Source organism: Sceloporus undulatus, chromosome 5 (genome assembly GCF_019175285.1).
Source record: "Sceloporus undulatus isolate JIND9_A2432 ecotype Alabama chromosome 5, SceUnd_v1.1, whole genome shotgun sequence".
NCBI lineage: Eukaryota > Metazoa > Chordata > Lepidosauria > Squamata > Phrynosomatidae > Sceloporus > Sceloporus undulatus.
This window is the reverse complement of record NC_056526.1, coordinates 101,316,839-101,342,791: the sequence shown is the minus strand read 5'-3', so window position 1 is coordinate 101,342,791 and position 25,953 is coordinate 101,316,839. Positions and strand designations below refer to the sequence as shown.

At 39.5% G+C, this 25,953-nt stretch overlaps 1 protein-coding gene across 4 annotated transcripts in view; it reads left to right on the top strand.

Annotated features, from left to right (window-relative positions):
• The window catches only part of VWF (von Willebrand factor), a 247,354-nt gene that overhangs the window by 117,693 nt on the left and 103,708 nt on the right, over nt 1-25,953 (top strand). For all 4 annotated transcript variants that reach the window (XM_042469124.1, XM_042469122.1, XM_042469123.1 and 1 more), the window contains 5 exons: nt 5,409-5,452; nt 12,603-12,780; nt 20,455-20,675; nt 21,457-21,649; nt 25,264-25,605. In XM_042469124.1, coding sequence (XP_042325058.1) covers nt 5,409-5,452; nt 12,603-12,780; nt 20,455-20,675; nt 21,457-21,649; nt 25,264-25,605 — 978 coding nt within the window. The remainder of the gene's footprint in view (nt 1-5,408; nt 5,453-12,602; nt 12,781-20,454; nt 20,676-21,456; nt 21,650-25,263; nt 25,606-25,953) is intronic.

Here is a 25,953-nt window from a genome sequence, read left to right as displayed (position 1 = left end):
GAAACCAAACCCTATGAGGACAGATTTGGAGAGCTAGGTATGTATAGCCTGGAGAAGAGATATTTAAGAAGTGATATTGTAACAGAAATTTCAGGAAACTTAGATTTCTAGGATTGGCAGATCAATAGGATTAGCAAGAGGACCTAGTAATTGAAAATCCATAAGTTTATTTCCAGTTGTCGACAAAGGAAAACATTGAACTCAGTGGAATTCAAGTTCCAAAAAGCTGAGGCCCCGAACAAGACAAAATGGTTCTTTTTATATTATTCAAGACAAAGAAGCTTCTTCAATACACCTGATTGGCTAATTACAATTTAAACATATAGAATTCTTACAATCAGAACAGAAATACATGCATACATTAAAACTGCATCATCACTCCTTACCCCTCCTGTAGGAATTCAGTGGAATTCATCCTAACCTTGCTTCTGAATGTCAACTATGTATCCTTATCTCAGTAGTTTATGTTATGTCTTTCTACTGGTGCCAGCTTCCATCTAGGTCAAGATGCACTCACTATTCCTTTGCTCTAGTAACTCCAAGCCTTTATTTCAAAAACCATCTCTCTGGCTGACAAAGGTGACTCCATCTTTCTATAGTTTTTATATTTCAAAAAAGAATTTCCACCACATTATGATAGCCCTGTTTTAGTATTTGAAAGGGTGTCAAATTGAGGAGGGAGCAAGCTTGTTTTCTGCTGATCCAGAGAATAGGACTCAGAACAATGGATGCAAGCTACAAGAAAAGAGATTCCACCTGAATATTAGGAGAGCTGTTAGACAGTGAAACACATTCCCTTAGAGTGTGGTGGAGTCTCCTTCTTTGGGGGGGTCTTTAAACACAGGCTGGATGGCCATCTGTTGTGGATGATTTGATTGTAGTTCCTGCATGGCAAGGGGTTGGAGAGGATGGCTCTTGTGCCATTTCTATGCTTCTATGATTCTATGATCCCTGACATATAATGCTATTCTTACTTCTTTCCTATTTGGCATATTTCTCTTAAAAACATTATACCCCTCTTACTGTATTGCAATCATGAGACACATCCCACCAGGTTTCAGTGATGCCTATTGTATTGCGTTTGCTTTGATGTACTAGGAGTTCAAATTTCTCTTGTTTATTTCCTGTGTTTTGTGCATTGGTGTACAGATATCTAAAACCATGGGTCCTCCCCTGACAATGGCCTGTGTTTCTCCCTCCCACTGTTGGATCCTTGTACTATTTCCCTTCTTCCCTCTATAACAGTTTGACTATTTCCTCTAGCCCTTGATGAACTCCTATCTTCCAAATATACTGTCTCCCTCCCCCCTATATCTCAGTTCAAAGTCCTCCTGTTCAGATTTTTGAGACTGTTGGCACAAATGTTTCTACCAACTGGTTTGAGGTGCAAACCATCCTTTGTCAGAAGTCTCTCCTCATGACACTGCAGGCCATGATCTAAGTATCCAAATAGTTCTTGGTGGCACCATCTTCAGAGCCACTCATTTCCTGAGACACCTTGTCAGGACCACAAATCCTGATTCCATAGCCCTCAGCAAGGAGCCCTCCACTACCACACTCCTCCTCCAAGGCTCAGTAGCAGCTATTCTCTATGGTGGTACTCCCAGGGTCACCTGCACTTTTCCAGAGGGATAGAATCATAGAATCATAGAATCATAGAGTTGGAAGAGACCACTAGGGCCATCCAGTCCAACCCCCTGCCATGCAGGAAATCCAAATCAAAGCATCCCTGACAGATGGCCATCCAGCCTCTGTTTAAAGACCTCCAAGGAAGGAGAGACTATCACCCTCCGAGGGAGTGCATTCCATTGTCGAACAGCCCTTACTGTCAGGAAGTTCCTCCTAATGTTCAGGTGGAATCTCTTTTCCTGCAGCTTGCATCCATTGTTCCGGGTCCTGTTCTCTGGAGCAGCAGAAAACAAGCTTGCTCCCTCTTCAATATGACATCCCTTCAAATATTTAAACAGGGCGATCATATCACCTCTTAACCTTCTTTTCTCCAGGCTAAACATCCCCAGCTCCCTAAGTCGTTCCTCATAGGGCATGGTTTCCAGACCTTTCACCATTTTTGTCGCCCTCCTTTGGACACGCTCCAGTTTCTCAATGTCCTTTCTGAATTGTGGTGCCCAGAACTGGACACAATATTCTAGGTGGGGCCTGACCAGAGCAGAATAGAGTGGCACTATTACTTCTCTTGATCTAGACACTATACTTCTATTGATGCAGCCTAAAATAGCATTGGCCTTTTTAGCTGCCGCATCACACTGTTCACTCATGTTCTTGCTGCTCTTCCTTATCATCCTTGATAAGAGAAAGAGCTTCAAATTCGATTCTGTAACTGCAAGCTTCCCGAACGGTCCCTGGTTTCCCTACTTCTGTGTGTGACATTCTTCCAAATGTCTACCTCCTCTGTATGTGAGATGACTTCCTCCCCAGAAACGTCCTGTGTGTTCTCCATCCAGGACTGTCTGTTCTGTTCTGTCCAGAAAAATCCTCTTGCTCCCTAATATGCTGAAGTGTCCCTACCAGGCCTACAGCTGCTGGATTTTCTCTTTCAACAGGACTACCAACTTATACTTGGTGCTGGTGAAGTTCCCTACATCCATAGGCAAGAACATAAATATACCACAATTGTTAGTGGTGATTGCAGTAGCACCCTCACTGTCCATATTCAGAAGTCTTGAGTGGCACTGAAACAGGACTCTGGGCTTCCCCCTCAAAAGGTCTTAAATTAAACACCCACACAAAACACCTCTGTTGGCCTTGCCTGTTCACCAAGCTCTTTCACTTAGCTCAAGAGATTGGGCTGCAGCTATATAGAAAACAACTGCTGCTAGCCCCTTCCCCAGATAAGTCTCTGACTTACTTCCTCTGAGTCAAAGCCCCCCAGAAGCCTCTTTTAGGAAAAAATGGTGGAAAAATAAAGGAAAATCCCTGAAGCACAGCTCCCAGCTCATCTTCTGCTCTGCGCTCTGATTCTTCCTTGAATATTTGTGAAAGTTCATGCATCATTAGACCTGTGCCTCTGGCAGCAGTTATAAAGAGCTAGGCTGCTAGTTCTACCCCCAATGACTCACTCACAGAAGCCCCACCCCCTCAGGAGCAAACACACTCACCCACGTTTGAAAAACTTTTCCAGTCAAAGATGACTTCCCAGACATCCATTGCATTATTGCATTCCACTGCATAACGATGTCCACTGCATTATGTAATTTCCTTTGCAATCGCCTTTTTGTCTTGCTACAGTCCAGCCCTAGAGCCAGACTGTTTATATGCTGGTGCAAAGGTGTGCATTTTATGCTTTGAGGTGGATCCTCCAGAGTAGTAGTCCAGCACTCAAACCACTATGCCATGCTGGTTCATCGGCCTTATTGCTATTATTGCCTCATCTGCCTTATTTCTGCAAGAAGTTGTGCATTATTGTCTGGTATCTTAGTAGCTTTCTCTAAAGGTCATCTTAAAGCTGAAAGCTGAGCATTCACAGCCATTTTTCTTGATTTCATTCCCAATTACAAGCCCTATTTGACAGCTGTCAGATTATACTATTTAAAGCCAAATTGCTTTTCCTTGTGGTTATTCTTCTTAGCCACAAGATGTCACTGCAACTTGATCTTTTCTCTTTTCTCACTGTTCCTGAATTCTATGCCCAAAGGTCAAGTACTCCAGATGTACCTCCAGATTCACTTCCTCTCTTAATGATGCATGTTAAGTGTCCTTCACCTTATCGACATTTCACATAAACAAAATTCCTTCTTTGTCTTTATTTTTCAGTCTGCTTTTAAATTGACTTCTTAAAAAAATATCAAAACTTCAAATAATCCTCTTTTAGACATAGCTCTCTGATTTTAAAGAGTGTCTTTTAAATATATTATTACTTAATTTCTCCTGTCTCCTCAAATTTATTTTATAAGTCAAAAACAACATCCTTAATTCTTCTGTTACATAATGATTCTATTCCTTTTTACATCCAAGGTAGAATCTTTTATTTGCTAGAAGTCAGTCACAGTCTTCAGTTAGGTGTTACTTTGAAGGTTTTACATATTTCTTAATAAGTTGAATGAGGAGCACATGCCATTCACTGACCTGATGTAGCAGGTGTTCTGCTCATGGTCCCTTCCATCTGTTTGTGTCCCACTGCCTTCACATCAGCACACCAGGTGTGGGAAAGGGACCTTTATGAACTGCCCCTGAATTTCTCATAAAAAGGGATCAATTTTCACTGGTCCCAATACTTCTGGACTGGCAATATCTATAGGTGATGGCTCTGTCTTCAGCACCATTGCAGTGCCATTCCAACTACTAAGTCTAACTGACAAGGACCCAAAAAAAACTGAACTGAAATCAGGGATACTGTTAGGGAAGATTGTGAAGAGACACTGTCCAATTTTTGAAAAACTTTATTGATGACAAATGAAACTCTTCAAACAATTAGAGACAGATGAGAAGTAAAACATGACACAAATATGGTCAGAATCCTGAATGGAACAGTTCAGTAATGTACATTATTAACCTTTATTTATGAAGCGCTGTAAATTTACATATGGACAAAAAGAACTATAATAAAAATCTGTGTGAAGAAATAAAAGAAGAAAACAAAAAATATAGAACAAGAGAAATGTGAGAAATGAAAGGGATATTCAAACCAAGAGTAGGAATGCTGTATCACCAAACGAGAACACATTACAAGTTCAAGGCAGAATAAAAAGATGGTGGAAACAACACAGAGAAAATGTATAAAAGAGATCAAACAAATGACAGATTTCTTCAAGAAAGAATCATTTGAAGATGCACCCATGATCTTAGAAAAGTGGAAAAGGCTCTCAAAGCATTTGAAATAAATAAATTACTTGATACTGATGGTATGCCAATAGATCTATTTCAGGCTAAAGAAACAGCATCTATTCTTATTTTAACAAAACAAAAAAATGCCAACAAAATTGGAAAATAAAAGAACTGGACTATACATTCCAGTCCACAAAAGACTGTAATAACAATCAGACTATGCCTTTGTTCTCACATGCAAACAAAGTGATGCTCAAGACATGGAGCAAGACATCTGAGATGTTTAAGCTGGGTTCAGAAAGAAGCCCGAGGGAAAAGAAGTTCAGAAGAAAATAAATCTCTTCTTGATAGATTACAGCAAAGACAAGGTAGCTTTAGAAGGATTAGACAAATTTAAGGACTAGAGATCATATAGATCTAGAGACTGAGATAGCCAGCTTCTTAAAACTTACTACCACTTTTTAGGGGATATGAAGGAAGGGGGCTATTGTGCTCATATTCTATTTGTGAGCAGAGCAGAGCTACTGTCTGAGCAAAATGTTGGGCTACATGGGCCTTTGATTTTATCCAGTAAACTATTGGTTATTTTTATTCTAGAAAACTAATGGTTATGCTTATGCCTTTAGAAACTGTCCAAGAGTGTGTGGATGAAGATGGGAACATAAAGGCAGTAAGTATATATTACTTACATTTTATCTCACTTTTAAATTGTAGGTTAGAAGAGATGCATGGCCAACAGGTTGTTCATGAACTTAGGCGGGTTACAGACCGCCCATTTGGGGCGGGCTGTACCCGCCCCTTTCCCCAGAGTACCGGGGCCTCAGCAGCCAGAATGGCAGCCACTGATCCGCCGCATCCTAAGAATCCGGAAGCTGCACCAAAGCTGCACTCCAGTGCTTAGGAATGGAGTGTGGCTTTGGCGCGACCTCCGGACTCTTAGGACCCATGCATCATTTAAATAGCATACCTCCAAAGAGACCCGAAGCAGCTTTATTTTGGCAGTCTGTAACAGTCTTTTTTAAAAACTTTCATTGCAAGGAAACTTGCTTAAGTATCTGGACTCTAGTGCAATTTCCATCAAGACTTGGTTAAAAGTCAAATACTAAAGTCACTCATAAAAAGAAACTTTTCCTGTTATAAGAAACAAATGCCACGCCACACTTCAATAGTTCATTCCCCTCTTTGGCTTTATACGCCATTGTCTAGAATATCCCTGATTCACATACCCTTCAGCACTGTGAAGGCCTTATTTGGAGCCATGCTTATTGCAGCGACTGCCCAGTTACAAGAAAGTATCACTTTGGGTGCCTGTGTACACTTCCAGGCCCAAAACCATGTCAAGGGGAAGGGGTTAGACCTGAGTGACAGACAAGTATGTGTTTAGTAGACCTCCTTCCTTGCAGGTCTTTAAGCAGAGACTGGATGGTCATCTGTCTGGGGTGCTTTGATTGAGAGTTCCTGCATGGCAGAGGGTTGGACTTGATGGCCCTTGTGGTCTCTTCAAACTCTATTATTCTATGATTCTTTTCTGTGATTCATATGAATGCGTTAATGTTCCAAGTTTAGACTCCAGTATCTCTTGTTAAAAGAATGTCAGAATAACAGATCTAAGTCAGTTACATTTTGTCATCAATTCCTTTGCCTAGTTCTGATACATGTATCGTTAACGTTTGCCAATGCTGAGTAGATATAAAATAATAATTATGTATCTGAATAAACTAGTTGTTTCCAGACCATTCTTAGCAGCCTCATTAGTTGCCAATTTTAAAGACTGTGAATTTCAGGGCACAAAAAAAAAAAAGAAAAAGAAAAAAAGAAAGAAAAGAAAAAGGCACATGGGTTTATTCCAGAGTTCTCTTTCATATTCCATTCTCTTTGCCTTTCATGTTACATTATCCATTAACCACACAGATTCTCAAATGGTAATCACATTTGCTCAAGCTGTCCAAAAAGAGTTTCTATCAAAAAGGTATTTGTAGTCACCTTTAGTGGAACAACCCGCTCTGCTCACCAGTGTTCTCTTATGATAGGCTCAGACAACTCATTATCTGATGGGTTGTTTACATAACATACAATAATTGTTATTTGTTCAATATGACTAATATCGTTTAATTGTTTAAAAAATTGTATGTTAAATCTTAAGATTGTTTGTTTTTTAAATTTTATATTTATATATTTAATGTTGTACTGGTTTTAAATTGTATTGTTCTATATTTGTTGTTCACTGCCTTGAGTTCCTATATTAGGAGAAAGGCAAGATATATGATGGTGATGATGATATCAGGTGTGCAGTCCAGAATACTGAGTAGCATTTGATTGAATTTGCATGTGCTAAACCTGTCTGCTTTGTAGCACTTGCTAGAAGCTATATAAGCACATTTGGATGTATTATATGTTTTTGGATATATTATATATTTCCTTTGGTAGTGAACCATTTCATATGGTTTTTAACTCTGCAAATATTCATACATAATAACATTTAAACATCTGCAAACTTCAGAAAAATCTCATTGCTAGCACCGCACAGTTTTTCAGGTATACCATGGAATGCCAAGCCTTGCAGGTGAAGAATTATTACCAAAGCAATTAAGTATTTCAAATTTGTCAACATTATAGTCCTGCTTACTTAATTTTCTGCTGCTTAATATTGTAAATTGTTTTTCCTTTGCAATTCAAGTTCTTTTCAGGTCTGATACTTTTCTAAAAGGATAATAAACAAACAAAACAAACAGCTTCATTTATATACCACTTCATACTGAAGTAACAGTGTCTAAGCGGTTTACAACTGTAAGCTAATTACCCCAACAAGCTGGGTACTCGTTTTAGCGACCTCAGAGGGATGCAAGCCTGAGTCAAGCTTGAGGCCTTTTGCTGGTATTGAACTTGCAACCTTATGGTTTTGAGTGAGTGGCTGCAGTACAGGCATTTAACCATTGTGCCACCAGGGCTCTTTATACTACAATACTACTCACAGGCAGAATTGTAATTGCTCTGAAGTTCTTCCAATGTTTTGACCCTGTTTCTTGTAGGGTTGATGGACCATTTTATAGAACCATAGAGTTGAAATTGACCCTGAAGGCCATCCAGTCCAACTGCTTGCCATGCAGGAAGAGACAATCAAAGCATAGGTGGCCATTCATCCTCTATTTGAAGACCACCAAAGAAGGAAGCTCCTTCAGTCTCTGAGGCAGCATATTCCCCTGGCAAACAGCTCTTACTGTCAATATGTTATTTCTATTGTTTAGGTGGCTTTTCTTTTTCTGTAGATTGAATCCATTGCTCCATGCCTAGAGCAGCAGAAAAAAAGCTTGCTCCATCCTCAGAAATCCTTCAAATAAGCTATCATGTCATCTCTTAACCTTCTCTTCACCAACACAAAAATCCCCAGCTCCTTAAGATGCTCCTCATAGGGCATGGTTTCCAGACCTTTCACCATTCTGGTTACCCTCCTCTGGATGTACTGCAGTTTGTCCACATCCTTCTTGAATTGTGGTGTTCCAGGTGAGGTCTTACCAAAGCAGAATAGAGTGGTGTTATTACTTTTCTTGATCTTAACACCATACACCTATTGATGCAGCTTAGAGTTGCATTGGCTTTCTTAGTGGTTGCATCATATTGCTGGCTCATATTCAGTCAGTGGCTCACTAAGATTCCTGGATTCCTTTCACATGTACTGCCATCAAGCCAGGTGTCACACATCCCATATCTGTGAATTTAATTTTTACTGCCCAAGTATCATATCCTAAATTTCTCCCTTTCTGTAACAGATGATCACAAATTCAAGAAGAAGAGATGTAGTAGTAATGGTTGCTCTAACTATGCTGCTATTTGCTGGAATTCAACCAAATTTTAAGGTCCAGCAAATCCCTCACTTGCTTAACAGAGTTTCTTTATCCAAAAGGTCAAAGAGGCAACAAGCTATTTTAGAGCTGATCTTAACCAACAGGGATGATCTGGTTGATGGGGTGGAAGTGGCAGAATCCTTAGACCACATTATCTTGTAGTTTGTAATAAAGCAGAAAGGGGAAGCCAAAGATAGTCAGACATGCATTCTAGACTTAAGAAAGCTGATTTCAATAAATTAGGTAAATACTAGCATGATTCTATAGTTATGAAAAATGACATCAGTACCAGGAAAGATTCTAAAGCAGATCACAAAAGAGACAATCTGTAAGGAATTACATAATCACAAAAAGTCAACATAGGTTTCTCCAAAAACAAGGTGTGCCAGACTAATCTGATCTCTTATTTCAATAAAATTACCAGCTTGGTAGATGAACAGAATGCTGTGGGTGATTTTGATCTCAGTAAGGCCTTTGACAAAATTCCCCATGATACCTTTGCAAAAAAGCTAGTAAAATGTGGGCTAGTCAATAATACTGTTAAGTGGATTTGTAGTCGGTTAACCAAGGCATCATTCCCGCTACAGAATAAACCAGTTTGCAAACCGATTTGAAGAGGTTTAAATGGCCCTTGTTCACACTTGCCCTGTATCACAGGAGTGATTTGATGACCCCCCCCCCTCTCCTGGTGCTATAGCCATTTCAACTGCTTTTTCCAGATCAGCTAAATCCCCTGCGTGTTTTGCAATAAATAGATTCAGTGCAACTGTGAACGGGATGGGGATCAGAATTGGTTCCCTATGATGCAATTGTCTGCCCACCTCTTGAACCTCCCCCTCCCTGGGCAAAGCACCAATTTTGGACTTCCTCTCTGCTTCCCCTCTTTACAGCTGCTCCTCTGTTATTTATTTATTTATGGGACTTTTGGGGAACTTTCCACCATCTTGTGGGACTTTGAGGTTACCTGACCTTTCCTTTGCTAGCTGGCATATTTTGTTTGTTTATTTGTTTTTCATGACAACGGATACAACAGAACATGTCACCAAATGTGAGTGGAAACATTGATGCGATTGTCATGATTGACAGGAGGGAAAAGAAACTGTGAAAGAGGGTTCTTTTTTAATCAATTCATTGGTAAATGTGAATGAGAAGTGGGTTAATTTGCAACAGGAAAATTTGATCAGCTGAAACATAGTATGAACAACGCTACACTGTCAAAGTTAACCATTGATTCAGAACACAAACTGTAAGTGGGAATAGGGCCCAAGTGAAACCAAATAGTGCTCAACAATGATTCATCTTCATCCTGGAGAGAAGTAACTGGTGGAGTGCCAAAGGGTTCTGTCCTAGGCCCAGTGCTATTCACCATCTTTATGAATCACTTGGATGATGAAATAGAGGGCCTTTTTGTCTAATTTGCAGATGACACTAAATTGTGAGTGGTTTCTAATACCCCATTTGATGGGAATCAAAATTTCAAATGAGTTTAACAGATTAGAAAGCTGGGCCAAAATTAACAAAAGAAGTTTCACTGCCTTCCTTTGATAACAACTCAAAAATCTTCTAGGTACTGTTATCTGTAGCTTTTTTCTCCCAAACCCAAGCCCCCAGCTGTGAGATCCCAACAGGAAAACCATTTCATGGTAATTTTCTTTGTGGGTAGTAATAATCTAACAGTTTCTAATAAGGTCACTGATACACAGCTACAAATGGGCCAACCCTGGGAATCTGTATCCATAAATGAAATAATGACATGAAATAACCAACCTAATTTCTCTGCTTAAAAATAGAAAGGCCCCCAGATTTGATAACATCCCATCTAAGTTTAGCAAAACCAACTGTACCTATGGGCATCTATGCTAGTGGCCCTATTTTTCCAGATAGATAATTTTGGAATGATTCTTAATGGCTGAAATTAAAAAAATGTAGTTCCCATTTTTAAGAAAGAAAGTCAAAGATACTAGGAATGACAAACTAATACACCTGTTGTCAATGCTGGAGACACTTTATGCTTGTTTTCTTTCCTCTAGACCAGTAGTTCCCAAACTACTTTAAGAGTGCTCTTTAAGAGATTTTGAACTTCAACTCCCAGAAGCCCCATCCATGTTGGCTAATAGTCTGGGATTCTGGGAGCTGAAGTTCAACCAATTTAATGCATTTGCTTGATAGTAAAGTTTCAAGTTGGGGACACTTCATCCTCCAGCCTTTTTCTCTCTAGTCATTTTTGTTTCAACTCACTTGTGGTCTCCTCCCAGACCATACAAATTTTCTTAGATCTTTATTCCATTCCTGAAAAGGTTTTGCATTATTTATAATATATTTATAATATAGCGCCCTCCCTCCGTAACTGTCATCTTTCGACCTGTGAGGGAGAGACTAGGCTGGCCCAGCGTCATCAGGGGCTAGCCTGAAGATAGAGTGCACTCCCTCCATAACTGTCATCTATCAATCTATGAGGGAGAGAATAGGCTGGCCCCACATCATCAGGGGCTAGCCTGAAGATAGAGCACACTCCCTCCGTAACTGTCATCTTTTGGCCTGTGAAGGAGAGAATAGGCTGACCCAGCTCCACCAGGGCTGAAGAAGAAGAGCTCTCCCTCCGGTCCATCTGCCTTGGTCCCGGCCTCAGAGGGAGAGAGGAATGCTGGACCTGATCTCCTCCCCTCCTCACCATTCCCTTCTCCTTTTGTGTCATGTCTTTTTAGATTGTAAGTCTGAGAGCAGGGAACCGTATAATTAAAGAGATTGTATGTACAGCGCTGTGTAAATTTACAGTGCTATATAAATAAAGCTTAATAATAATAATCCACAGGGTTGCCATAAGTTGAGGTTGATATGTGGGCAGCTAAAAACAAGAAGAAGTCTTTTAAATTGTTTTTTTTCTTCAAACATGCTTAGGGCTTTATCACAGCAACCCCTTTCACACTGGCGTCCTCCAACCTGGTAGAATACCGGTATAGGAGCAGCCACCACCACACTTCTTCCTTTAGTGTGATGGGGCTGCTATATAAATTCTTTTAGTTACTTACAAGTTGTTTCCTGCATGCCTTGTATATTGCAGGTCTTTTAGTAGTTCTTTCCTTTCCTTTCCTCTCTCTTATCCCCTTCCTCACTCTCTTACATCTTGACCAGCATGCCTTTTGAGGTGGGCTTCCCAACTTTTTTGTGCTATTTCAGAGCTCCACAGTCCCAATCCACTCAATTTTTTTAACTTCGGGGTTCTGAAACACCATGAAAAAAACTTGAAAAAAATTAAAAAGGGAGAAAGAGGAGGGAAAGGGGAGGAGGGGGCAGTGAGACTGCCAATCATATTACTGCCATGGGAATGGCTTTCTGCATCCACAGTAGGGAGAGATTGGCATTTCATTCACAGGTTTCTCCTCTGAATAAAAAGATACAGGTCAGGGTGGGGCAACTATAAGAGGGAAGTTGCATAGTGTGATCAGTATAACTGATGCTGCTTCCTTCCCATGGGAAGCACAGCTTCAAAGCCATGTGTGATAAATCCCTTAGTTTCTTTTATGTGGTTCTTCAATGTTTTATAAATAAGACAAGTAATAATTTAAGAAAAACAGATTCTTTCAGCAAATGTGTAAAGGTGTCTATATAAATTCTTTTAGTTACTTACAAGTTGTTCCCTGCATGCCTTGTATATTGAAGGTCTTTTACTAGTTCTTTTGACATCAACAGGTGATAGAAGCCTCAAAATCTTATGCAGATGGGTCATGTGGAGCATGTTGCGCACCCAGCTCTACACTACCATTATTTTCAAAGTCATAAAATGCCTAACATCATGCTTTCTGTTGTTTGATTGTCCAATATTTTTTTAGTAAATTAAGAGCTGTATCATTTTACTTGCTTACATATTAAACTTCAGATCAAAGTCAGGTGGTTACTAAACAAGAATGTTCTTAGATTTACTGATTTATTTATTTATTTATTTTAAAAAAACTATTTTCACTATGTCATTTTGCACAGCCTGGTGACAAATGGACATTGATGGATCAATGCCACACTGTGACATGCTTACCAGGTGGCCATACAGTTCTGAAGAGTCACCGAGTTAATTGTGAGCAGATGTCCAAGCCAACATGTCATAACAAACTCCCTGCTGTTAAAATTGAGGAAACCTGTGGTTGCCGTTGGGTGTGTCCATGTGAGTACTCTGGCATGTAAACATTTTTAAAGAAAAAATAATAAAAATAAGTATTGTGTATAGTTTATCTTGAGGTGTAATTTATAAATGAAGGTGAAGATTTGTGACTGGCAGAGTAATTAAAATAATTTTAGCAACAATAACAATAATAATAAATAATAAACAACATTTATTTATAGCTCCCTTTTCACCAAAGAATGGGACATCAGAACAAAATCAAAGACAAAACAGTAAAACAAAAACTAAGGATAGAATCCCCACCACCCCACCAGGTGCTACCCATCTCAGCAGTCTTGGGCACACTTAGCAGCTTAATCAGGCAAATTAAAGAAGAAGGTTTTTGGTCTTTTATGAAAATGGGTAAGATCGTCATCCAGCCAGATATAAAAAGCAAGACTGTTGTACAAACATGGAACCAGGTCCTGAAAGGCTTGAAGCTTTGATAGAGCCATATGTCATAATCCTTTGCCTGTAATTCTTAAATTTCTTGATTTTATGTATCATGCTAGGCAAGCTGCCGAATTCTGAGGGAGGTTAAAGTACAAAACCTTAAATACCAGGATCAAAAGCTTGTAATGGACCCTGGCGTGAACTGGTAGCCAGTGGAGGGATCTGCAAGGAGCTGAGGCATGGAAATATTTAGGAAGATTTAAAAGCTTCAACCCAATCTCAGCAAAAACTAGTCACAACTAACATGTCATCAGTTCTTTCTTGCAGTTCTGAAGATATAACTACACTATATTAAAACTATAATTTAACAAGGAATTATGTCACTACTTATACTGTATGATTGTTTTTCTTACTTTTACAGTTGAGAAGAAGGTGACTTCACTAACTAACTGAGAATGAATATCACATGGTTCAAGTGCTGGCTTGTGCTCTGTTATGGATGTTGATGAAGGATTGATGAATTCGATTGCTTTTAAATGATTGATGAAAATTTAATTGTAAAGGAGCTCTGGTTTGCAGGATCTTCAGAGATTCATACCATATAGCATATATTTACATACAATGTACAAGTGTAGCTCAGTATTTCCTTGCAAAGGGGAAATACTGGTTCTGTTTCCACTTTGGGTCACTGGGGTGTGTGTGTGTGTGGAGCTAGAAGCCTAATTCTACATAACTGCTGGCAGAATATTCCTAGGACACTCTTTGCAAAAAGGGAGGTTGGTTCTCTGTGCACTTTGGTTGGGTGAGTCCTTAAACTTTTTAACTTTGAGCCACTTCTCTCCATCACTGTGGGGTGGAGCTAGAAACCTAATTTTATATAACTTCTAGCAGAAGCATGCGCCTAGGCGCACAAATTTTTATATTTATATTCATTCTTATATTTTAATAGTCAAGTAGGTTTTGGAGTAGAGGGGAGAAGGTGACCTGAGAACAGTGTTGAACTGCATCTTAAACAGTGCTGTGTAAACATATAGCTATAAAAATAAATAAATAAATAAATAAATAAAATTTCACTTTTTCTTTTCACTTTTTTCCTTAAGGTCCTTGTCGGGACTTTTGCTCGGAGCAAGAGAGTCAGAGACTTGCCTCTGGAAGGAGCTAGTAGCCAGGCGCTCTCTAGTTAACTATAGGCACAGTTGATTGAGCTCGCTAATAGAGCTTGGGGACAAAGGCCAAGCTAACAGGGGTTCTTTACACTAGTGTATAGCAAGGGAAGCCCACAGTCTTGTTTCAATGCTTCCTTAAGACTTCTCAGTTTTATTTATTTATTCATTTATTATGGTATTTATACCCTAGTAGCCAGGAGGACAAAGTTTCCCCCTACAATATATACTGGCCCCCTGAACAGGTATCATTACCTGAACATCCCATCATATAGTATCATTAACCATTCTTCCAAAGTTGGGTTGTTATCACATTTCCATTTTTGTGCGTAACAAATACATGCCAAAGATACCATATAATATACAATTTTTTCAACTGCACTCTATTTCATCTCCAAATAGTCCTAACAGATAAAATTCTGGTTTTAGCTGCAATTTCTTCTTAAGAATTTGTCCAATGTGCTCATTTATCATGTTCCAAAAATTCTTGGCCCTTTTGCAAGTCCACCAACAGTGGTAGAAGGTTCCTAGTTCTTTTTTGCATTTCCAACATAAGCTGGATTTGGATTTATATATTTTTGCAATTTTACTTGGTGAGAGGTATATTTTATAAAAGTTTTCTCGTATACTCTGAGAGACTGTAAATTTGTTATTGTCTTTCCAATTTTTTTCCCATTAGGACATTTGGATTGCATGACCAATATTTCTGGCCCATTTAATCATTTGTTCCTTTATGATTTCATCTTTCATTTTGTACTTTAAGAGAACTTCATATAATTTCCCAATTACTTTATTTTCTTTTCCTATCAGGATTTTCCCTATATCAGATTTGCCCTCGTCCAACTCCAGTCCCAGCCATTTGCTATCCATTACATACCGTTCAAGAATCTGTCTATATGTAAACCAATTTATGTTCCAGCCCTCAGCATTTAAATCCTCTCTCATCCTTAGTTCAATCTTAACATTCCTTTTTTCTAAAATATCCAAATATCTATACCATTTAGTTTCTCTAACCATTTGTTTTCTATAGAATGCTTAATGAGGGGATATCCAACCTTCTTTTGGAGGTATTATTATTCTCTTATATTTGTTCCACACTCTTATCAAGGCTTTCGTTATACAGTGATTTCCAAAGGCTTTATTTGTCCTATCTTTCTCATAAGCTAGATATGCATGCCATCCATAGCTTAGACCATCTCCCTCCAGTTCAAGCAGACTATCATTTTTCAACATAACCCATTCTTTGATCCACATTAGACAGCATGAATCATAATATAACTTTAAGTTTGGTAAATTAAGCCCACCTCATTCATGTGCGTCTTGTAGAATTTTTAACTTAACTCTCAGTTTCCTACCTCTCCATATAAATAGAGAGAGATCTTTATTCAATTCCTTGAATATTTTGTGTGATGTTATAATTGGTATCATTTGAAATAAAAAGAGAATCTTTGGTAAAATAGTCATTTTGATTGCGGCTATCCTTCCGTTAAAGACAAATTTAGTTTATTCCAATTTATCATATCTTTCTTTATTTTACTCCATAAGCATTTGTAATTGTTTTCAAATATTGTAATTCCACTGTTTTTTTAGTAATCTGTTATTTTTATACATGATTTTGTTTCCAATTGTTTTTCTTCTTTTTCCTTTATATTTTTAGTCAAAATAACTGATTTGTTTGTATTAATTTTGCATCCTGTTATGAGACCAAATTTTTCTAATTTCTCTAGGACTCCCTCTATCATTTCCATCAGATCTTCCATTATAATTATTGTGTCATCTGCAAAAGCTCTAATTTTATACGTATGTTTTTTATTGTTGCACCTCTTATGTTTGGATCAATTATATGTTGGATCAATGTTATGTTTTGTATCAATTATAAGTATTTCCATAATTAGTAAAAATAGTAGGGGCAATAGAAAACAGCCTTGCCTTGTTCCTCTCTGAATCTTGATAAAATTTGACTTCTTTCCATTTATTTTTATTTGAGCTTTTTGATTATGATAAATCTTACCCATCCAATTTAAGAAGTTTTCCCCCACCTTAATCTTTTCCAACAATTCCAATAAAACCATCCAATTTACAGAGTCAAACGCTTTTTCAACATCTAGAAAGAAAAGACCCAATTTTTTATCACAATGTTGTTCGTAATATTCTAGGATATCCATTACAATTCTTGTATTCTCTCGCATATAACGGTTTGGTAGGAATCCCCTTTGTTCCTCACCTATTAAGTTCTCTAGGCATTTTTTTTAATCCTGTTAGCTAAAATTATCGAAAATATTTTGTAATCATTGCTGAGTAATGAAATCGGGCGATAATTTGATAGATCTAGTATGTCCTTTCCTTCTTTTGGTATCAAAATGATCTCTGCTTCCCTCCATGAATTGGGTATATTTCCAACTAATGCCTCATTCATAACTAATTGTAATGGGTATGCCAGTTCCTCTTTACATGTCCTATAAAAGAGGGCTGTTAGTCCGTCATTGTCTGGCGCTTTCCCTAGTTTGCATTTACTTATTGCATCCCAAATTTCAGTCCTGGATATTGGTTGGTTTAGTGAGCCTGTTGTTCCTCAGATAGACTTACAATATTAAGATTATTTAAATATTCCCTGACTTCCTCTATCTTAGGCACTTGCTCCGCATATAATTTTTGATAAAAATCCTCAAATACTTTTTTATGTCATCTTGTTGGGTACATATTCTGTCCCCACTTTTTATTCTATTAATTATTTTTCTCTCTTTGTCCTTTCTTAGTTTATATGCAAGCCATTTGCCCTTTTTATCTGCATATTCAAAGGATTTTTGTTTCGCCATTTTTAGTTTTTATCCAATTCTGCTGTGGCTTCTAATTCTAATTGTTTTTGCAAAGTTTTAATATCACTTAAGGTTTTTTTAAAGGCCGGAAACTGTTTGAGCTCCTATTCTTTGTGTCTCAATTGCATGTTTTGTAGGGTTAACTTCTGTTTCTTTTCCCTTTGTAATATAATGTTCTGTTGTGTGAGGAAGCCTCTAACAGTAGCCTTTCTTGCATCCCAGACTATTGCCGTATCCACTTCATTATTCATATTGTCCTTAAAATATAACTGGATCATTTTTCCCCTTTCTCCACCATCTCTTTGTCTTTTAGGAATTCTTCATTCAAGTACCAGATATTTTTCCTGTGTGGTTCTTTAAAAGTCAGTACTATAGGGTTGTGATCGGAGATTTCTTTGTTTAAAATTATCTTTTACTTCTTTGACCAGTGGCTTTGATATCAGAAAGAAATCAACTCTGGACAGAGATTCATGTCTCTCTGAATAAAAAGTACCATATTTTCCAGTGTATAAGGCGACTTTTTAAGTCTGCCTTATGCACTGCAATTATACCCCAGAGGCAGGCGAATGGCATAGCCACCTCCCTGTCTCTGGGGTCCTTGCTGGGTCCTCTCCCAGCTAGCCGGCACTCACGCCGACTGGAGGGAGCCTCTCTAGAGGCCTGAGAGAGGATCCTTGGTGGCTCTGCTCTCACCGCCATTTTTTTTCAAAAGGCAGTGGGGAAGCAGCTCCAGAGCCGGCCGGGCCAAGTAAAAGGGGCAGCCCCTTACTCCTCCACGGTGCCACTGCCACTGCCGCTGCCACGAATCCTCTGATCCTCCAGTGGCATCAGAAGTCCTACATGGAAGCAGCCGCCGCTGCCACCACCCGGGATCCTCTGCTCCTCCAGTGGCTTCTGCGGACGACTTCTGAAGCCACTGGAGGATTGGAGGATTCCTGGTGGTGGCGGCGGCAGCGGCGCCTCAGAGAAGTAAGGGGCTGGCCCTTTTCCTTGGTCCGGCCGGCTCTGGAGCTGCTTTCCTGCCACCTTTTGAAAAAAAAAAATGGCATCGAGAGCCTAGCCACTGAGGATCCTCTCTCAGGCCTCTAGAGAGGCCCCCTCCAGCTGGTACAAGACCCCCTCAGAGGCGTCCAGGGATGCTGCCAGCGTGCGACGTGGGGTGGTGGTCTTGTACCCCCTGTCACCTTATATGCTGGAAAATATGGTATATGATTTTTTTTCATTGTACACATGCCTCCAAATCTCTGTCAAAGATAGATTATCCACTAGGTCAAAGAACGTTTTGGGTAATTTGCCTTGTTTTTCTTTTATTTTTCTATCCAATTTTCTATCTAATCTTGGCTTGATTACCTTATTAAAGTCACTTGCTACTATTACGTTTTCAGACTCACAATCTGACAAAATTTCTTTTATTTTTTTTTATAATAATCACTTTTGTTGTTTTGGGGGCTGTAAATGCCTACTATCAGAAAGGTTTTCCCACTCCATTGTATTTCTACTCCTAAGTACTGACCATTCTTGTCGCTAAAAATCTGTTTCGATTCAATATGATTCTTCACATAGATTATTATTCCCCTTTTACTTTTGTCTATGGAGGAAATATATGTTCTTTTCCTAATTTTTCTCTTTTGAGCAACCTTACATCTTTAGTTTTTATATGTGATTCCTGCAAACAAATTATGTGTGAGTAATTTTTTTCTAGATATCAGAAGACACTTTTTCTTTTTTGTGGTGAATTCAACCCCTTTACATTCCATGAAAGTATTTTCATTTTTGATTATTTAGCTCTTTGCCAATTTAGAACAATAAATCACCTGTAGATCTGAAATCAAAAATGATAACTTTATTAATTGTAAATCAGAGGGAGGATAAAAGAGAAAAATATCTGAAACGCCAAACAGAAAATATATAGCTTTTTCGAATAGAAGAGAGGGTCACACAACAGGAAAAAAAATTAACAGAGAAATATGAAATTATCTATTAAGCATATCTTGCTTTGTATTTAAACACCCTTTAATCTTGTTTAGACGCCCAGAGTTGTCAGATGGGGTTCACCTTTCAGAGGAGAGTAATTTGATCTTTTTGAGGGATTTTCAAAATGGGTTGAGAGACATTTTGAATTGCCTGGTGGGGGAAGGCACTCTCCCCCAAACTCCCTAGGCTGATTAATTAGGGTAGACCTGCACAACTTGGCAGTAGATAAGAGCCAAAATTACAATAGGATAACTTCTTTGGACATAAATAGGTTTAAATTAAACACTAATTATATTATATTAATTAGAACTAATACCATTCTTCTCCTCCTCTGTCTGGCCCTCTCCTCAGGAGAAAGCCAGGCAGTGGAGGAGTCTTGAGGAACATGCGTTTGCCTATCCTCCTCCTCCTCCACTACCACCACCCAGCCTTCTGCTTGAGAGAAAGCTGAACAGTGGAGAAACCTAGCAGGAGAAGAGAAGAGCAAAGGAGGTAATACTGTGTTGCAGTATATATGAGAGAGCATGCCAGCATTGCTACTAATACAGTCGGCCCTCAGTATCTGTGGAGGATCCAGTCTGGACACACACACGCACACACCTTGTGGATACCAACACCCATGGATGGTCAGGTCTGCAGTGTCTCTGATGGTGGCCACACCACCATTGGGGACAACTGGTCTCGTATTCCCTCCCTACCTTCTAGCTCTCACCGGTTACTGGCGTGTGGGCGGCAGGCAGGCAGACACCCTCCCCCTCCACTGCTGCTTCCTCCTCCTCCCACTTCCTCCGCCTCTGACACTTCCTCTTCCTCCTGCTTCTTTCTCCTCCTCCTCCTCCTCCTCTTCTTTCTGCTTCCTGCTCCACCATCACTTCCTCCTCCTCTTCCTCCCTCCTCTTCTTTGTCCTCCTCTTCCTTCCACTCCTCCCTCCTCTTCCTCCAGCCTCCTCCGCTGCTGCTTCCTCTTCCTCCCACTTCCTCCACCTCTTCTTCCTCCTCCACCACCACCTCACTGCAAGTTTGCCATCAGTGGATGCTTGAATGTGCAGATGGCAAGTCCATGGATACAGAGAGTGGACTGCATTACACTGGAGGAAGTTCTTCTTGGAAGAGTTTCGGCCCCCTTTTTCCATATTTATAACCACCTTTGGGTGGACCCTGCAAAGCCCAAGGACCCCTACACACTATGCACACTCTGTGACCACTACTGGGTTCCACTGCTCTGTTTTCCATCTTGTCTGTTTACTCCTAAAAGCAAGAAAATACATGTAAGAAAACAGTTAGGTCCTCTAATAATACGCACACACACATATTTAATTACTGTTTTACAGGCTCGTGCATGGGAAGCTCAAGTAGACATATCATCACCTTCGATGGACTGGATTTCAGACTAACAGGCAACTGTTCCTACATATTGTTTGAAGACAAAGAAAATGATATTCAAGTGGTTCTTCAGAATGAACTCTGCAGTTCAGCTCCAAAACTCAGTTGCATGAATGCTATTCAGATCACGCACAAGGATTTAGCAGTGCAACTTTCCAGCACCATGATGGTAAACTATTATAATGAAACTAGTATAGTAGGTAAATGAAGAGAAGAATGAGACCAAAATAAAAACAAAAGCCTAGGATCCCTGAACAAAGTTATGCAGATAAGCACAGGTATAATTCTCAGTAGCTAGGACATATTGGAAATGTCAAATGTAATGTCACCAAGTATAATTTTCTCCAAATAATGTAATTGCTATCATTCACTCATATGCAGAAAATAAAGTATAGAATATGGAGATAAGGAAATCTACCTGTGTCAAAATAATCTGAGACTTGTTCCTAACAAACCCATTGACATTTTGTGAAATAAGCAGATGCCACAAAATTGTTCTATGCCTCCAATAGCAGCCCCGTACCTCATTAAAGTTCCTGTAGCTCATTAAATTCCTGACATTTATGGAAAGCATGGGACTGTGTATTCATGAACACCATTCATAGTGACTTGCCATTAAATCTGTTACTACAAAACAGCCTTGGAAATGCAAAGACTTGGGGATTTTGTAAACTCTTGGCTGCATACAAAAAGGATTAAACTGTTTAGGGCATGAGAATTGGCTATACTGTCTTAAGGGCATAGGAAGTGTTCTGTTGGATCAGACCAAGATGCATCTTTTTCAGCATTATGTTTCTAGCACCCACTTCTTAGACATTGACAAGCCATGCATGAAGGACGTGGCCTCATTAAAATAAGTCTTCAGATTGCAATTGTGTCAGTGTTTATGATCATAGCTGCTGCTCTTATGTCTCTGCTGACCATAAACTGTTCTCATCTTTTCCCAACAGGTTACTGTGAATGGCAAAATGGTTACTGTTCCTTATGCCAATGGTAACATTGAAGTTAATATCTATGGAGCAATAATGCATGAAATCCGGTTCTCTCATCTGAGGCATATCATCTCCTTCACTCCAAGCAACAATGAGTTTACTTTCCAACTAGGTCCAAAAAGTTTTGCCTCAAAAACATATGGTCTTTGTGGTATGTTAAAATTATTAAAATTTGAAATGATAAATTAATTAAGCAAGTTTCTGGTAGCATTCCTTTTATATGGAAAGGTAATAAGTGTGATTACAAAAACCAATGAAATCATGGGAGTTACACTACATCTAATAGTCCTGATGAGAAATCTGTACTTAGGATAAGAGGCTACTGTTAGAATAGAATTCAGAGAAACAGAGTGGTTCCCAATTAGCAAAGGGGTCAGGTAAGGATGCATACTATCACCCTATTTGTTCAACTAATATGCAGGGGAAAATCATGAGAAGAGCTTTACTTTGTAATACTAAAGCCTGTTACAAATGGGCACTCTAGTACGTGCTGAGCGCGTACTAGGGTTAGGAAGCGGCGGGGCTTCCGTGCTTCCCCAACCCTAGTATGTGCTCTGCGCTTAGAAAATGGCGGCGGCAGTTCCACACGGCCTCCTAGACCTTTGACTGCCTTTGAATCCTTGACCTTGGACCAGACTTGCTGACCAACCCTCTGGTATTTTTGACCTCAGACTGCACTGGTAGTATTGCTCTCTATAATGCTGAACTTTGGGCTGGCTTGTGGCTTACTCTCTTCGGACTTCATTTGGCATTGTTGCTGGAGGAACTGCTTCTTGGCAGCTTGGCATGTTTACCTTTGGCTGAGCAGGCTCTTATCAGCCATGTGAGTGTGTGTTGGCAGCATTCCCGGACACTAACCCTATTTTAGCTTTCCATCCAATTCCACAGAAGCTGTCTTTGTACTAGACCAGAATCTGCTGTCAATAATGGTCTAGATGAGTACAAACAAATTGAAACTTAGTCCAAACAAGACAAAGGTGCTATCAGTCAGTTGAAAATCAGATCAGGAAACAGAGATTCAGCCTGTGTTGGATGTGTTTGTCAGCAACTCATCTGAGCCATATAACCAATGCTGGCATATAGCAGAGTATAACTGGCAAATTCAGAAACGTGGTTCACAGCCCTCAGTAGAGATAACAGCAACTGGATGTCTTCCAGAAACTGAAGGAATGCAGGAATCTCTGGGGACTCTCAGCAACTGATGCCAGGCTTCAGCTGATTAACGACCAGACAAGCCAAGGCGGGATATAAACCGCCATATAGTACGTATAGGATACGTACTAGGGTTAGGAAGGGGCGGTGCTTCCGCACCCCCCTAACCCTAGTACGTATCCTATACGTACAAGATGTACGCCCTTTCCACATGGGCGCCGCCATCTTTACGTACTGGACGCATAGCATCCAGACATGGCGTGGCGCCTATGACATCGCGAATGCGCCAGCGGCGCTTCGCGACATCATCAGTGCGCCGCAAGAAGAAGCTCCAAAATGGAGCTTCTTTTTTGCTCCGCGCGGGAGCCGCGCGGTTTGGCTGCTGCGGCTCCCGCGCGGAGCAAATGGCTGTATCCCGCCCAAGTCTCCCGAAGTGCTATCTTTATTTACAGAGTGCTATCCAAATCACCAACGCTATAATACAGATTACACGAATACCTACTCAAACCCACAAGTAATCACTGGAAGCTCCTGAGTTTATATAGCCTTCAGACCATGCGGTCTCCCAAACTCAGTCACTTCCTGTCCCACGGTGTAAAGTGTTCCACTGTGCAATACAGACAGATGTTTCATCATCTAGGCATAGGTGCACACAGGCACCAAAGTGTCCTTGAGCCTATGAGCATCAGCTGTGCTTGATCAGCCTTCTCCTTCCCAGTGCTAGATGCTCATGGTCAGACACACACACATCCAAGCATTTCCCAGTGTGCTGACTTTAACCCTCGACAGTGGTTACACTCCCCCTGGAGTCTCAGCTTTGCAACTTGAACATAGTCTTTACCTCAGATGTGAATCTGAATGCCCAGATTTTAGTGGTGGCCAGGAGCGCATTTGCACAGCTAAAACTGGTCTTCCTTAAGATTTAAGTAATTTTTGACTTATGGAAACCCTAAGGTGACCTTATCATAGGGTTTTCTTGACAAGTTTCTTCAGAGGGGGGTTGCCATTGTCATTCTTTGCACATGAGAGAATGTGACTTACATAAGGTCACAGAATGGGTTTTTATGCTCAAGCAGGAAATCGAACCCTGATCTCCAGAATTAGAGTCCAGCATTCAAACTACTACACTATGTTGGCACTCTCTTACTTTAAGGAACTTTAGCAGCTCCAAAATGCTGCAGCCAGGTTGTAATATCTCCCTATATGAGCCTGCCCATGGTCTTAAGATCTGCAGGGGAAGGGTTTCTCTCAGTCCACCACTGCCCCAGGCATGTCTACTGAGAACATAAGAGAGAAGCTTCCCAATGGCTGTCCCCAAGTTATGAAATTCCCTTCCCTGGGAGGTTTGATTTACCCCTTCCTGATGTGTTTCCAGTGGCAAGTAAAGATATTTTCATTTAAGGAATGTTTTTAATGTATTAGAATTGTGGCAGATAAAGCTTTTAATGGGAAATGTAATGTTTGTAGTTTGTGTTTTAAACATCTTTTAATGCTCCTTTAAAACTTGCTTTTAATGCTATTTAAATACAAATTTTGTTTAATTGTGTGTCAACTTTTGTATTAAGAGTTTTAAAAATTGCATTATGTTCTTAAAACATGGATAAAGGTAGACTATAAATAAAATAAAAATAAAACTGTACTTGGTGTATGACAGTAACTACCCAGGTGCTCTGTCCTGATTAGAATTGTCAACTGATCTCCTGTAAAGCAGAACTCAATGGAAATTTGGGTAAATTGTAAACTGAAACAATTTACCCAAATTTCCATTGAGTTCTGCTTTACAAGAGCTCAGTTGACAAGCATCAGTTGACAAGCATCAGTCAGGAGCAAGAGAACTTTAAACATTCAAAGTGAAATTTGAACCAGATTTGGAGGGTTCTACTTTGGTGATATACCTATAGATATTTTGAAAATGTGATAAAATGGTTTTGATAAGATTAGCAAATATTTTCAGTTTGCTTTCTTTTTCATTCTGCAACTCTAAGCATGCTTTGATGTACAGTGATCCCTTCACATTCATTGAAGAATGCCCGTGAATGTGCAAAAACTGCAAATAAACACTATTCTTTTTACCTAAGAAAACATCTCTCTAGGAATCTCCAGGTCCTCCAGTGCAACTCTGCCTGAAGTTGATCATAGAATCATGCTGGAAGAACTACAAATGTCTGGAGAAGTGTTTTCTCAAGGAACTTCTAGATTCTCCAGCACAACTCTATGGTCAATGTCCAGCAGACTTCTGCTGGAGAACCTAGAGACTGTTAGAGAAAACATGTTAATCAAAACTGCATATAATCAAATCTGCAAAAGTCAAACCTTAGAAGCCCTGGTTAAATGCCTGTACTGCAGCCACTCACTTACAAACCACAAGGTTGTGAGTTCAGTACCAGCCACAGGCTAAGGCTCAACTCAGCCTGGCATCCTTCCGAGGTCACTAAAATGAGTACCCAGCTTGATGGGAGCAAGTAGCTTACACATTGTAAACTACTTAGGTGGTGCTTAAGTGCACTGATACGCGTTATAGAAATGTACTTGCTATTGCTTTTACTATAACGCTGCAAATGTGGAGGGCTGATAGTACATAGTTTTTAGTTTGTCTTCTGATTCTTTCTCCAGGGGTTTGTGATCAAAACATTGCCAATGACATGGTATTAAAAGATGGCTCTGTTACATCTGACAGCAACACTTTCATCCAAGAATGGACCATTAAACAACCGGGGGAATTCTGTAGTGTGAACAGAGCTGATACTTGCATCGAGCATGCCTCTACCAAATGCAGCATTATGTTGTCCTCCCAGTTTTATGAATGTCATCAAATTATTCCTCCAAACATGTTTTATGCTGCATGTGAAGAAAACAATTGCTATGGAGATGAAGTATGTGAGATTATATCATCCTATGCCCACCTCTGCAGAACACAAGGAATCTGTGTAGACTGGAGATCTTCAGAGTTTTGTGGTAAGGATTTAACTGCTTTTTACAGGAATACAATCTAGTAATCCTGTTAATTCCTTGTTCTATCTCAGATTTCTTTATGCAATATATCTAAATCCTGGGTAAATGAGCTGAGAGACCAGTTTTTTTGTCACTGTCAACACAAATCACTAACATGTGTACATTATACTCTAAAATTTAATAATTCAAACCATTCTCTATTTGGCTTCTAATCGTTTTTTTTAAAATATTTTGAAAAGTGATATTAAAAGTAGCAACTAAACTCTATTACAGTTTATATCACTTTTAAGAAATAATAGTAATAATAATAATAATAATAATAATAATAATAATAATAATAATAATAATAAT